Source organism: Cibotium barometz, chromosome 40, assembly GCF_041138505.1.
Source record: "Cibotium barometz isolate CiBa-2024 chromosome 40, ASM4113850v1, whole genome shotgun sequence".
NCBI lineage: Eukaryota > Viridiplantae > Streptophyta > Polypodiopsida > Cyatheales > Cibotiaceae > Cibotium > Cibotium barometz.
This window is the reverse complement of record NC_141085.1, coordinates 35,471,774-35,487,398: the sequence shown is the minus strand read 5'-3', so window position 1 is coordinate 35,487,398 and position 15,625 is coordinate 35,471,774. Positions and strand designations below refer to the sequence as shown.

At 42.6% G+C, this 15,625-nt stretch overlaps 2 protein-coding genes across 2 annotated transcripts; both read left to right on the top strand.

Annotated features, from left to right (window-relative positions):
* Positions 1–2,998: 2,998 nt before the first annotated feature.
* Positions 2,999–6,474, top strand: LOC147615448 (uncharacterized). The gene is made up of 2 exons (XM_086779558.1): positions 2,999–5,021; positions 5,137–6,474. Exons 1-2 carry the CDS (start codon positions 3,048–3,050, stop codon positions 5,221–5,223), a joined length of 2,061 nt encoding a protein of 686 aa, XP_086635684.1. The 5' UTR covers positions 2,999–3,047; the 3' UTR covers positions 5,224–6,474.
* Positions 5,437–6,420, top strand: LOC147615449 (putative L-type lectin-domain containing receptor kinase S.5). The gene is made up of 3 exons (XM_086778997.1): positions 5,437–5,772; positions 5,869–6,000; positions 6,373–6,420. Exons 1-3 carry the CDS (start codon positions 5,437–5,439, stop codon positions 6,418–6,420), a joined length of 516 nt encoding a protein of 171 aa, XP_086635123.1.
* Positions 6,475–15,625: the final 9,151 nt, after the last annotated feature.

Sequence of the window (15,625 nt, the reverse complement as noted above, 5' to 3'; positions counted from 1 at the left end):
AACTCATATCTTTCACGCAACCATATGCGTAAAAGAGCTGGCATGAGAGTTACTAGCCTTTTAGTCACTTGCCCTCGTTAGAGCCAACGAACCTCATGCATTCTCATGCCCGTCTAATGAAGGCCTTTGAAGCACTGTACTACCAATTGTAGCAAACACATTACTCATCTTAAAGAGAGTACACATACGACAATGTATTCTCTCTTTTCCATTTCCATCATGCACTGCATAGCTCCATGGGAAGTATACTTTCCAATGCTCTTTATAAGATCGCTCGCCTTTAGTCTTCTTTGCAACATTTCCTTCATGATCCAATACGGCATCTTCATGAGTAGCATATTTTTCTTTCACCTCATGCAAGCTTCTTAATGCATCTGTAAAGTGGTTCCACCATTTCATCATCTTGTACATTCTCCAATCGAACATTTAGATCTAAGCTCACATTCATGGTGGATTGGTTAGATGTAGAAGATTGTGAATGTGATGCATGGACATTTGAAACATCTTCACTATGTAAAGTAGAGCCCACTTCTTCTACTCTTCTTTTCCTAGAGAAAGCCATCGAGAGACTGAATTCTTGAGCACCCTTTTTAGGGCGACCAATCCTTGATGATGAAGCCATATCTTTCTGAGAAGACCTAACACACAAAATAAATTTGAGGACATAAGTACACCAAAGGAAACATTGCAATCCATCTTAACTATGAACTAAATACGGATCTCAATAAAGAAGCTATTCCCAAAGGAAATTTGATATATCCCACTTAGTGGCGAGTTCTTATGGCCCTTTATTTTTGTTAATAGAAGATGCTTTTGTTCTTCAAGAAGGACCTACCTCACCAAGGCAAAAAGAAACCTATTGCAAACAAGGAAAAAAGGAAAGTTGATATATCCCACTTAGTGGCGAGTTCTTATGGCCCTTTAACTTTTTGAGAAACTTATCAGGTCAAGCCTCTTTACAATGATTAGGTCTTCACTAGCTACTTTACAATAACTGTTGGGAATAGCCTTGGGTACCTTACAAGGATCCCGGCATGGCCATTTTTTCCCCTAAAAAGAATCCTTGTGTGTGACAGATCTAATACAGTTTCCCACCTACTTCCATTCCAGAGTTGATCCTTTCTGTCATTCATAAAATCAGCCAACAAGCAGACGGCTGAGATCCAGTTCGTGTTTCCCAAAATCTACTTCATTGATATCTCGGGCAATCACATACACATAGCACCTTCCTTGGTTTCCTCCTTTCCCATATGTGCACACAATCGAAGTCCATTTGCTGGAGAGACTCGTTGGAGATTTGGGATCTGCGAGCGATGTTGAAGTGCGAGGTGGTGAGCTGGCTGGCCGTGTTATACAGTTAGGGGGGTCTGTTCTTTGAAAGTTCGTCTAGCTTTCCCGCACACCCCCTTTTATAACAGCCTTCCTTGCTGCCCTAGTGTCACATGCTCTCTCTCTCTCTCTCTCTCTCTCTCTCTCTCTCTCCACTCTAGCTAGCAACATCTCTCTCTCTCTCACTGCACTCTAGCTGGTGCCATCCATCACCATCTCTTCACAAGCCTTCCCCTTTCTACCAACGTTCCCCTTCCAGCCATTGCTCCTTTGCCTGCTCGCAGCCCTCACATTTGCTCGTAGCCTTGCCCTCACCTGTTACTGCAGCTGGACTCCCGCTGCTGCTGCCAGACCCTGGTCCCCTCCCCAGCCACGACCCTCTTACCACACGGTGTCAGGTGGTGGTCCTACGGTCTGCCCCGCCCTTCACCTTCAGCCGACTAGCACGAGCCTCGCCCTCACCTGCTATTGCTGCTGGATTGTCGCCTGCTGCCAGACCCTGGTTGCCATTGCACTGAGCACAGCAGTAGCAGCAGCACACTGCATAATTTGACGTAGGACCAACGAAATCCATAGGCCGACCGGCCAATGCGTCATTCAGATGCATAACGCCAAGGCCACGCCCTAGGCCCTACCTCCCAGTCAATGATCATGCTGACCTGAAAGCCGGCCTCAGACAAACCATAACGTTTAATGTTTACAGTCGGAACCATAACGTTTACAGTCGGAACTTCTATATATATCGTCCCTTGCACGCTCTCAACATGCTCGTTCATACCTTGCACGGACGATCACTAGTATTCATTGACTGCGAAGTTTGAACCCGCTGCCTCCTCACAAGCCGAGGCTAGCCACGACCCTCTTACCACGATGCCAAGTGTTCCTACTGGCCCTTCACCTTCAGCCGACTAGCACGGGCAATAGCAGCCAGTGCCATCAACACAACAAACGGCAGGCAGAAACCAGCACCACATGAGCAAGAAGTGTGTAGAACGTCGCCAGTCACAACATGGCAACAAAAAAAAGCGTGCAACAGCCACCAAAGGATCGTGCAACAACCGTGAAAAAAAAGAAAACGGCACATAGCATACGGCTATTTTCCACCGTTGCACAATCGCCTACACACGACTAAGCCCCACATAACAAAGCCAGGCTTGGACGCTAACCACCAAATCCCTCCTTCGCGCTGTCTATGCACCTTCAATAGCAGCTATGGTTGCAGTCTGCAGAATGGGTAAACAGTGAGCACCAAGCGAGGAGAAACAACCCACAATTTTTTATTTTGGGTGAAGGAGAAACAACGGTGAATCGTGATGTGGATAATACTAAATAGATATGGTTTAAGTTTTAATGTTAATAGCTAGAGCCATCTGGTAATTATTAATTTTGATTTAAAAAATAGATAATTTAACAAAATATATATTATTTTTTTAAATAAAAGTAGCCCTTTATGTGCAAAGTTTAAAAATTTCTACCTTTCATTGTGAAAAGCAAATTTTTTTTGGAAGCACTTCTCCAGCAATATCTGAAAGATCCTTGTACTTCTATAGCAAGTCAAATTGTTCGTGGAAGGGCTCTCCAACCCTCAAAAATAAACACTGCTTCGAAAATGCCTTCTTCCAAGCCTTTCTTAAAATGCACCGTGACTTTTATAGCTGAGCCACGTGCCACAATGTCGTGTTGACTCAAGCCCGCTGTGCTCTACGGTCCAGGTGGAAATGGCGACCTCGTCATCTCCACGCACAGAAATCTTGGCCTCCTCTCTGCTCATCTCCCAGCGCTTGCAGCTTGCTCTTGCTCCCAATTCGCTTCTCCTTTTGCACCGTAGTCAATGGCGATGCCTGGTAAGCTCTTATTCTTTAGTCCTGCAAAACTTGTCTGGGTTGCTGGAGCATGCTTGCTCCTCTTTGGGGCCATCAGAGGAGGAGGGCATGTGCCACAAGCTTGATCAACCCTTGCATGAATTTATTCTGGCTGTGCAAGACGTAGAGACATGTATGCAGGAGTCCCTCCCAAGCAGCTCCAGTCCCACGCATTCATGGTTGGTGGAGAAGGCACTTAAGCAAGGTATGAGCACGGATGTCGTGGACGTCCATCTTCATCGCCTGCTGTGGACATTTTCGGTTGTGTGTGAGCAAATCTCAAGGTCTGCTCCATTTGAAAGCATGGAATTCTTTATATCACAACTAACAAGAGAGCTCTGTGCAATATGGGCATGTGTGGATGCACATGATGACTTCTGCGTAGCTCAAAGCCTCTTGAACAAAATCAAGGGTGAGGAGGAAGGAGAAGCCTGCCAGCTTGCCGATTTTGTTCTGCAAAAGCTATCTTGTGTTGAGAGTTTGAGCCGCATAACACATGGTGATGCTTTGCCCCCCTTTTTATGGGTGGATCCACAGGGCTTGCAGAGAAATCCAGAGATCCTTGGTCTGGGTGGTTATGGCAAAGTACACGAGGCTCTCTGGTTAGGGGGTCGTTTTGCTGTAAAAGACTTCTTTTATATAGACGACAATAAGATGTTTGGGAGGGAGGCAGCCATTCAAGCCCAACTGCGTCACCCCAATGTGATACCGCTTGTCTGTTGCACAAAGAGCCCCTCTTTGTGCAAGTGTAGTCTTGTGATGGAGCTCATGAAACAAGACCTTCGGGTCCTCATGATGCAGAGAATGGGGGCTGGAATGGATCCACCCTTTCCTCTCTTACTTGCAGTGGACCTCATGTTGCAGATTGCCAAAGGGATGGAGTACTTGCATAGTGCGAGCCTTGGCATCATACACAGGGACCTCAAGTCCTCCAACATATTGGTGAGCTTCTCAAGTAGGGATAGGGTCGGTAGCTCGTATGCAAATGATGTGAGCCCTCTTGTGCATCTCAAAGTGGCTGACTTTGGAATGTCCAAAGCTAAGTATGCGAGCTCAAGATACACCACAAGACAAACAGGTGCAACGCCATGGAGAGCTCCAGAGGTATTTAAGGCCAACCCTGAGGATGAGGTGGAGGGTGGTCACCCTAATGCAAAATACACAAACAAGGCAGATGTTTATAGCTTTGCCTTGGTCTGCTATGAGATCTTGACCGGAAAGTCCCCCTTTGAGGAGGGCACTCAAATCCGAAGGAGGGTGCTGGCAGGGGAAAGGCCAACGCTGCCTTCTTTTTGTCCCTCAGCTTTATCAAGTTTCATCAAAACATGCTGGCATGCAGAACCAGCTCAGAGGCCAACCTTCACCCAGATCTGCAGAATGCTTCGCTACTTCAAAGCTTGCATTCTTCTTCAGGATCATGACGATCACAATCCAACACATCATAATTGGTTGTTGCACCCTGTCTCCTCTGCCATGTGTGCTCGCATCGATGATATGCTACAAAGTCTAGTGCAGCAGTTTGGTGCTGATCCTCGACCGCAGCCTGTAATGATCATTCCTTTGGAGATGTATTGCTGCAGACTAGTATTTCAAAAAAGAGATGACAACGAAGTCAACAGCAGCCCATATGTGCAAAGCTCTTTTCATGCCCTCACTGATGAGACTGCTGTTGGATTACGAAGCCTGGATCAGATCTCATTGGAAAACCAGAGGAGTGGTGATGCGCTTGCAGAATCAAGGCGGATTTCCAAGGGCTACTTCACTGGTATCTTTGGGTGGCTAAAGAGACTCTCCTGCTTGAAGGGCACACAAAACATGCAGCCAATTCAGGTGACAAACTTCCTTGCTTTGAAACTTACGCACATTGGGTATTTTGGACCACTGCTATGGCTTCCTTGCATGCCTATAGTTTTTCTCACCTACTGCGTTCTAACTTGGCAAGCAGAGTTTCGAGATGCACTCGGTCTGGTGGGGGACTTCACTTATGCGGAGTTGCGTGCGGCAACCAACAACTTCTCCTCTTCCTCTGTGATTGGACGTGGTGGGTCAGGGCAAGTCTACCTTGGAAAGCTGGTTGATGGACGAAGAATAGCAGTGAAGCAAGCTTATTCTCGTCAAGGGTCTGGTCTGTATGGCGATCGGTTTCTGACCCAAGAACTTAGGATTGCAAGCCAGCTTCGGCATCGGAATATAGTACCTCTTTTTGGATGGTGTCAACATCAATATAGTACCTCTTTTTGAGTACATGCCGAATGGTGACCTGGGAAAGCACATCTTTCAACAGGGTGTCGAGTGGGAGCTAAGGTACAAGGTTGTGTCTCAGCTGGCAGCAGCACTCAAATATCTTCATCAAGACTCTGGGTACATGCAGATTGTGCACCGAGATGTTAAGACATCCAATATCTTGCTCGATTCCGAGTGGAATGCGCGCTTGGGAGACTGGGGCATTGCATTGTTGCTAGAAGAGGATCATTCCTCTTCTCACTCATTGGCAGGCACGCCGGGTTTTTTAGTGCCTGAGACTTGGATGGAAGGCATTGTGTCCCCTGCAACAACAGATATTTATGCCTTTGGGGTCACGGTCTTAGAAATTGTTACTGGAAGAAGAGCAACGTAGTATTCTGAGCCTTTAAGTAGTGTGAGGCTGATTGATCAGTGGGTGTGGGATTTGTACCAGCAAGGAGACGTGATGCAAGCTTCAGATATCCGGCTTGGAGGAAGTTTTGATGAAGTGGGGATGGAACGATTGCTGCTGCTGGGTCTAGCGTGCACGAATGCAGACCCACAAGCGCGCCCTGGCATTGACGAGGTGCTAAGGATACTCTCTGCTGTGTCTCAGCCGCCGCCTCCACAAGCCCGCCCTAATTATCACCCAATCCATAGAAATGGCCCATTCTCATCAATAGATTCTACGGTCACCCTGTCGAGCTCATCTCCTCCTCCAAGAACGTTATCCATGCAGTCTCATTCGACCTCTGTGTCTGGGATGGACTCACCTTCATTGCTCAGTTCTCCTATCATCAATGGAAGATGATGCAACATTGGGGTCTCTTCCGATTCAAAGAGGCGCATTACAAAGGTAGCACCCAGTCCCTAAAGGTGTTTGAATGTTATCTACAATGCCTTATGGTGCTTATGAACACAAGTTGTCTTAGCTGTTATGGTTCTTGTGATGTTGTAGCTTGGGAAATGGGGACTTGGGATGTTCAGAGTGGCTTGGGAGATATAGACTATCTTGTACTTTATTAGCATATCATTTTTAATAATCTCATTTGGATTGTAAGCAATCGTAAACTTCTTAGAAAGTTCTGCAAAGAGACTCGCAAGATTGTAACATTAAGCATTTATAGCATGGAAGGTCTAGTATGAAGATTTTATGCTCGTCACCTAGATCTAGAACGTAAGAAGATTATAGTTAAGCGTTCCATATGCTCTAATTTATGTTCTAATTTGTTTAATTTGTTTAGTGTTATATCTTAAATGTTTAATAAGCCTAATTCTCATGATGATCTACAATTTTAAAATCAAGGTTTGCATAATCTCTTTAAAAACGCTAGTTTTTAAAATTCTATTCTTATCCATGTACTCAAGCAAATGCCACACTCTTCTCTATGGTGGCTAGACCCTAGCACCATGCCATATGGCAAGCCCTAATGGTCCTCCTTTGCGATTCTAATTTGGATGTACCATCCCAAACAATGTATTTCTTATATCATGCTACTTCATTTCGTATCACATCTTCGATAGGGGGGACGTTAGTGATGCCTCTTTGTTGCCTCATTGAGTGGCATGTAGTCCACATAGGCCCGCTGCTTCCCATTTTTCTTAGTCCAAAATCGCTTCTATTTTGTGAGGTGCCACCTCATTTGCATAATCAGTCACATGTTATATACATTTCTTGACATTGAACATTTTTGTTGCTCTTTTGTTCGTTTCAAATGATCTTTATATGATGGGAATAATGGATCTAATTAATTGGGTGAGGGAGTGGATACTTGAATTCTTTCAGTTGGGATGTTGATGAATCCTTTTATTTGGAATAATTATTTTAGGATAATAAAAGGAGTAATTTTCTTGAAGACGAGGTACTATATTGGGGGAGAAAAAGCTAATGTGAAGGAAATGAAAAGGAACGTGGTAGAGAAGAAAGAGAAGTGTAAAGAGGGAGAAAACTCTCAAAGTCACTGCCTAGCCCTCTTCTTCTTATGGATTTGTGGAAGAGAAAAAGAGAGAGATGAGAAGAAGGAGAGAGATAGAGAGGAGAGAGGTTGGAACCATGGGGTCCTAAGCCTGAAGATTAAAGGGAATGGTTGTGTGTGTGTGTGCATGTTGTGTATGAATTGCATCTATGTATTTGTGTATGAATTACATCTCCTCTGGTAGCACGAATCAAGACAAAGAAGCGTCTCTGTGAGAAGGGGTTAGATATTATGTGCACTTGCGTTTCATAAGTACCAAAGATGCCATGTATACAAAGTCACTATTGGAAAGGGCGGATATTGGAGCTCAAACAAGATTGTGATGGAAAAAAGCTAGCCAAGGTCCAACATGTTTACAAGGCAACAGAGCTGACACTAGCAGACCATGACCAACGTCAACGATTTCTTGCAAATTGTAAGTCATTTCACCACTTTATATTCTTGTTTTTAAATCAATTGTGTGCTAATAATGGTATACTGAGCACTGCTTTGATTGTTCTTGGGTTCCTCTGCGTAGATATTTTTTCCTCAAACTATAGTGAGTGGGAGCCTATGGAGGCAATTTAAGGAACCTTTGAAGCATACCATGTGGAGCTTGCTAGTTAATCTTTGGAGGGTGTCCAGCTGCACAACTTCTTACACGAAACATCTTCTTCTATGAGGATACATATGTGGTTCCCACGACAGCAAATGGTACTGGAAAATTAGTTCCAGAACCTACACCAACTCTCACATCTATTGAATGGCCAATTCCAGACAATGCTTCAGTGGCCATGGCTTGTTTGCAGATTGAAAGCAAGGTGCAAAATGCTATGAAGTGCACATATGGATCTCACAAAGCAACCATAACCTGCTTCATACCTCTACACCTCTTTGTGTACCTGTTCCGTACAAGTGACACACATCGCACCCCAACTTTATGGATTGCAAAGGGGGAGAGAGCTCTCACTTGTTTCTTATCACCTGCATGGGATAAAAAAGTTGTTCAACACAATGGAGACACCATCAGATGCGGAGTAATAGTTGAGAAGGTTGTGATGCGCTACCATATTGCCAAGCAACAGTTGTCCATTGCGTTTCCTTACAGGCGATGGAAGCTTACAAATGGAGAATGGGAGGCGTTAGACTTCGACAACCTCTACAGAACATGGTGTGCTACATATATCCATGCAAGGTAAGGATGTAGAAGATGTTACTGTGAATGATGACTGTCCCTTGTCAACTTACGTGACTACTTAGTTCTTCGATTCTCACTGAGTGGTGATTTTGCTTTGATAATCAATGGAAGAGTAGTGCGCAAAAGGCAGAAACGATCTTTTCTTTGTAGAGAAATTACTTTCCCTGGCTGTGTAGCTATCAACAACCACTGGATATGTAATCTTGGATTGAAGTAAATACAATTTCAATTTTTTTGCCTCACTGTCTTATTAAGGTTTTTCAATTGTCTTGTGCAAGTTTTATTTTTTTGTGATAGTGTAAGGTTGGTCACACAAGCATCTGTGGCTTGAGCCACTAGTAAATTAGAAATGACCTTGTGATGGAAGGATACGTTCTTGCTTTCGCATACCATTTTTTTTAAAATTTTTTTATACTTAAAAATTTTAAAAGTTTTTAAAAATTTTATAACAAGGTCGCCCATTGATAAACGATAATCTACTCATTTTTTCAATTGACAATTACCGTTCTCTCCTAACACTTGCTCTCAATTTCGCACACCTTTCTGTATCACACACTCTCTCTTTCTTGTAATCACTCATAGTCATGGCACCTCTACTTGATGCACTTATTGCACAGCTAGGAAAGCTTGAGCTACTTCATAGGGTTGACGAGATCGTCCCTATGTTTGAGAGAGCAATTGATGTGCATGCAACAATGCATCTACATGCAGATGCTTTTACAGATGTCATTGAGTATATGGATCAACACATGAGCACGTACTCCATCATGTTTGAGGGTGATGAGGGCCTATGGGTTCCGGTTGACCTCATCAAGTACATATTCAGGGAAGACAAGAATTTTAGATTCCGTCTATCAAGGTTTTTAAAATCCCTCACAGAAAAGGACTACAGGAATGAGGAGGAAGACTTGCTCTTGGATCTACAAATGGGCAACATCGGCACTTCTTTCGTGAGCTGGGACATGGTTTTGGTCCTTTTGTTACAAGAGGGTGTGCCGAAATAAAGTGGCAAAGAAAAAGAAAAGGGCAAAGCAAAGCTAATGGAGCAGGTCCAAGAGGCCCATGCTGAGGAAGAGAATGTTACAGAACAATGGGAGGCCTCAATGGCATTGGTGGCTCTACAAGAGAATGTCCCCGAGGAGGTTCCGGACCTACTTCTAGAGGGCGATGAAGTACTTGAGGAGATCCCAGACCTTGTTGTCATGTCTTTGCATCCAATCATTATTGATGGGAAAGAATTTTTGTTTTTGGATGACATTGCCAAGACACTCGGGTTTCGCGAGGATGAGGCACTATCTATTATTGCCATGAATGCTGGGGGTCAAGACAAAGAGAAAGTGAAAATCTCTTTTGAAGATGACAACCTCACAAAAGCGCTTGCATCATACGATATTGGTAGTAGTTCCTTGGAAGATGTAGTGGCCAAAGCGCTCGTTGAAATAAAGCAAGATGTGCAATTCTATGAGAGCGTAGCTGCCTTTGAACCACACATGCTCTCGATTTGTTGGCGATGCTCAAGACCAAGGAAGCATAAACTTGACAAATGAGCAACTAGTTGCAAGTGACGATGCAACTGAGGTATGTCCTAACTTCTTAATTGTAAAGCAAATTATTTTTAGTTGTATCATTTCACGCTTCCTAACTTCTATATTGACATGTTGATAGACTGCTTTTGAAGTGGACAAGTTTGCTATGCGCGTAGGAGGAACGCGGCCAAAGTCAGAGGGTCGAGATGCATCTCTTTGGCACTACATACCTGCCCTTCAGAGCCGACATAGTGCGGGTTTTTCATTTAGACTATTCAGAGATCGCCTATGCCGAGCTCCTAAAATGTAAAGCACTTAGTGTAGTCTTGTCGAAGGACCCCTTAGCCTCAAACATAAATAAATGTATTTTGGTAGCTAGGGAAGCTGCCTTGTATTGCTTTATGGGCAAGCATCCTGGCTCAGTTTTAGGCCATTGTGCCCTTTCTCAGGCTCAAGGAATCAACGAGCCGAGTGATATATTCCAAAGCGTAGGCCAGAAACCAGCCTCTAGAACTCTCTCTCCTGAGCTCTTCCAAGAGCTTATTAAAAAGATGTAATGCAAACTTCTCTTCCAAGTTTAATAAAAAAATTTTGTTGTGCATTGTAAGTTGTGATTTTTCCTGGCGTACTTGTGATATGCCATTTCAAGCCTCACAATTTCAAGCTTTTGTTCATGTGTTAATAGAAAATATTGTTTAGGATTCATTTTAAATGTGATCGTGATTAAAAAAAGTATTCGGGATTGGGTTAGAGCGGTACGAAAAAATGTTGTATTTATAGATGTATACACACTCACATATATGTATATATATGTACATATATGTATATATATGTACATATATGTATATATATATACATATATATATATATGTGTGTGTGTGTGTGGGTGTGTGTGTGTGTACCTATATATATATATAAGATTTTGGGGCTATTAAAAGATATATATATATATATATATATAAGATATATAGGATATATATATATATATATATATATATATAAAAGACATAAGATATTATAAGATTTTGGGGCTATTAGGGCACCTAAAGGACCTTATAGGCATCCCAAGACCAAAAAAAATATCAAAAAATATTAAAAAATGGCCGTGTGCTACGGCGAAAATCTACATTTTGACCTGGTCAAACAGGTGATTAGCGCACCGTAGCGCACATGGAATTTTTTAAATTTTTTTTGATTTTTTTGGTCTTGTGAGCTCATATATATATATATATATATATGTGTGTGTGTGTGTGTGTGTGTGTGTGTGTGTGTATATGTGTGTGTATATATATATATGTGTGTGTGTGTATATATATATATGTGTGTGTGTGTGTGTGTGTGTTTGTGTGTGTTTTTTCCTGTGTGTATAGTGCTTTTATATTTTTTTTAATGAAATGTTCATTAGCACTGAGCATACAAAAAAAATTGGACTCAACAAAGAATTTAACACAACTCAAAAAGCTTCCATTAATGTTTGAAAATGCTACAAAGGATTTTGAGAACATTACAAAAGTTTGTAGGGAGAATTACAAAGTGGGTTAGCCTATTGAGGTAGAAGGCTATGCTCTAAACGTAGGCGTAGGGCTAGGGCCATATCTACAGGCTTCAAAGTGACTCTCTTGGCATGTACCATACACAGCACCGAGTCTTCAAAAATGAAAACTACAATATCTTCAGTAGCTTCTTGAAGAGCTTCAAGAGCTGTGCTCTGTATGCGGTCAAACCTGTCAGTAAATTTTTCCATTGTTTCTCTCACCAGTCGAGAGAATGGTGCCTTGGGGATGAGATCTGTGCTTTTCTGATATTTCCTAATCTCTCGTAGCGCGACTGTCCCTGGCCTCCATTTTCTCTTCTTCTTTGTAACCGGTGGAGGCGGTGGTGGTCTTTGATTCTCCCATGGTGGTCGTTCAGACCTCAACTTCTTTTTCTTTTGTGCACGCTCTTCCTCTTCTAGCTGGTCTCGAAACTTGCCCTCCATTCTTTTGCCACACGTTGTCGTGACGTGGACGGTGTCGCTGGGAAAGTACGAGACTTCTAGCTGTGAGAGTAGGTACCAAATTTGACAAGGAAACTCTCACACAAAATTCTCCAAGGAGCATAGGACGTATCCATTTTTAATGACATATACATGTGTCAATTCACCTCAATACATCCTTGAATTCATCCTGATGATTGCACAAAATTGTGTACTAAGTGCTTGTCCCTTTCCAAGATTAGATTCACTTGCTCCTCTTTCCAAATCCCTCAAACCAATCACATGTAGGCGTAATATGACCTTCAAATAATTCCAACATACATGTGACCATTTACATTCCATACATCCAGTGTCATCAATTCCATCATCTCATGATGTTCTTTTTCACCTGAAAACCTGCCTTTAAACTCCAACAACTCATAAACAAAAGGCGATATATAGCATAACTATAACATGCTCACATGATTCTTTTAAGAAATTCCATTGCTTGCATTTCAGATCCACTAGAGTAGAAACAAATCAAATTTACCAAAATCCTTGCTGCATTTTCTGATATTTTGATTCCACGTATTTTGATGCATTAATATCACAACTCCTCACACCAAGTCTTTCTTGATTTACAAAACCTTTAAGGTTTTATGGACCTTACGATTTTTCAAATCGTGGGTAGGTAGGATGGTGAAATAAAATAAAAGTAAATCAACACTTATCTGAAGGTAGGAAGGCGGATTTCACATGATTTTTTTTTATTAACTCCATACGGCGCTTCGATGCAGGCCGTGAAAGGCTGGAAACATATATATATATTTGAAAATCCCTTCACTAGATAGCACTCAATTAGCTCATCAATTCAAGCTCCTACATGACATGAACAGTCGCCGCCAGCTTGCAATTGAAAACTCTGGTCGAAGGCGTCTCTGCTCTCTTTTTTTTTCTGCAGACTTCCCTCAGATATGCGCTCTCCTCCCACACTCTGGTTTTTTCTTCTTTCCCCGCAAGGGAATCGGCGCCCTCCACCTTTTGCAGCTGAAAACACGTTTTTTCCATTTTGAAAATCCACGCTGCGCCTACCATTCCCTGCATCTATTTTAGAGTGATAACCATAAAAAAAATCAAACTCCTTCACACCACAACTTTGCTAAGGGTGTTTCCCACGCCACATCAAAAGAAGCTTCATTTGGCATCCTTATTACACATATGACCTTGCCATCAGAAGCATATGATCATGACCACGACCATTATATACCATAAAAGTTTTCTGTCTCAGTGTTAATATCAACTCAACCATGATAGACACGGCTTATGAGCATTTCACCATCTCATGGAATCAGTGAAAGCAGTCAAACCCACAAGCATAATCCAGTCCTATCAAGGCACAGGGTTTCTGCTATCTCCAAAATTCTCCATAAGCATAAAAACTCCACGATTCACACCACACTGTCAGAGGCTTCGAGACCTGGCTCAGCCTCAGCTCTGCTTATTGTTCCTCATTCACAATATGAACATATATACTTGTGCATCATAAAATGACTCAAGTCATGGCACTCAATCCCATGCATCTGGATTTGCATTTAATGACCTCACATGCATGGTTTCACACCATAGGCATGCCATGGCACGACATCCACCCCGTCTAAACCTGCACATCCTCTGGTATGTGCCAAATCATCATCAAGATCCACATATAACTGGATGTCGTCTTCATCTTCTACATTACCAGGAAGATCATCCTCTTCCTCTTCAACCATATCCATACTACCACTGTCAAGCCTCTCATCCTGAGTTTCCTGTGAATCAAAAGGATCACTATCATGTCTTCTTTTAAACATCTTAATTCTTTTGCCTGCCACAAGATTCTTTATCTCTGTTCCATCAAGCTCACACAGAGTATACGTGGCATTTCCATGCACATGCTTGACAATGTAAGGGCCAAACCATCTTTTTGCAAATTTTCTTTGAACAGTGAATTGGTTGTCAAGACTACTATCATACATTAAAACCCAATCACCTTCTTCAATAGGTTTTGGCCGGAGTCTGTGTCTTCTATCAAATCTTTCTTTATTTTTCAACCTTGCATCTTTCAAGCGAGCTTTAGCAAGCTCCACATCTTCAGGCCTCCTCTCCAACTGCCTTATTCGCAATGCAAGGAGGTCTTCCCTGCTCAATCCTTCCATCCAGGGCAATACATTCCAAGTTGGAACTACTTCTTCAGCTGGCATTACTGGCTTCTGACCATACATTAATTCTGCAGGCATGTATCCTGTCATCACTGAGCTATGAGTTGTACGGTCAGCCCACAAGGCATATGGTAGCAGCCTTGGCCACTCTCGCATTCTTTCTCTGCATGCCTTAGCCAAAGCTTTAATGATTGGAGGATGTCCTCGCTCACTTTTTCCATTGCCCTCAGGATTATAAGCACATGTTAGGGACAGTTTTATACCAATTCTAGAGAAGAATTCCCTTGCTTCTTCAACATCTAGCTCACCCCTATCAGCTGTTATTTTCCCAATACAACCATACCGGCAAATCACATCTTCCAAGAGAAATTTGCATACTGTTTCCGTACTCTTTGTTCTAAGAGCACGCCCTTCTACCTAATTTGTCAAATCTTCTCTTGCAAGTGCTATGTACCGCATCTGCCAAATTCCAAAAGGCATTGTAACTAGATCCACTACCCATTTGTAGTGCATGGCAGGCGGGTAGGTTGGTTGCAAGCCATCACGATGCCGCACATTTGAGTACATTTGGCATACCATGCATGTTTCCACATATTGGGAAATATCCTTGTACATTCCTTTCCACCAATATTTTTCCTTTATTTTGGTAAAGGTGGCCCACACACTTCTATGTCCAGCCCAGAGACTCTCATGGAATTCTTTCACAAGCTTCCCTTGAGTCTCTTTATCACATATGACTCTCTGTGGCATAGCATTCCTCTGCTTAGGATGCTTCCAGAGGTACCCATCCTTTAGAAAATAACCATATGCTTTTCTGCGGATCCTCTTAAATTCTGAGTCAGACCAATTTCCCTGTCTTGTCAGAGTACTCAAGTATTGACCAATAAGCAACCAATCTCCTTCATACATTTCCTCAGTAAAAGACTCAAGTGCATTTGATAGGCAAATATGGTCCCCCTTTGCATATGCAGCAGTGTAGAACTTTGTACCCACATCATCAATGTCACTAATCATCTCTTTTTCATCTTCATACCTGGCTCTTGATAGCATATCTGCAACTGGATTATCTTTTCCCGCAATATGCTCAAACTCAGGATTTAGTGACTTGATATAGGCAATCCACCTAAGCATAGCAATATCTGGAGTGGTACAACTTGCTATCATCCCAAGAAGTGGCAAGCAATCAGTTTCCACAAGTACAGATGCCCCAATAAGATATTCTTTTTCACATTTTAGAGCAGTGACTATTCCCCATAACTCTCTCTTGATCTGCGGATATTTTCTTTGTCGAATGCTTAATACCTTTGCTCCAAATCTGATTACATACCTGTGATCATCCTCATCATCTTGCCCTACTGCCCATCCTATCCCAGTAGGACT

Coding starts and splice junctions, on each gene's coding strand:
- LOC147615448 (XM_086779558.1), top strand. CDS start 3,048: ATGGCGACCTCGTCATCTCCACGCACAGAAATCTTGGCCTCCTCTCTG. Junction 5,022..5,136: donor AAAACATGCAGCCAATTCAG/GTGACAAACTTC, acceptor CTTGGCAAGCAG/AGTTTCGAGATGCACTCGGT.
- LOC147615449 (XM_086778997.1), top strand. CDS start 5,437: ATGCCGAATGGTGACCTGGGAAAGCACATCTTTCAACAGGGTGTCGAG. Junction 5,773..5,868: donor TTTATGCCTTTGGGGTCACG/GTCTTAGAAATT, acceptor GATTTGTACCAG/CAAGGAGACGTGATGCAAGC. Junction 6,001..6,372: donor CGCGCCCTGGCATTGACGAG/GTGCTAAGGATA, acceptor GTGATGTTGTAG/CTTGGGAAATGGGGACTTGG.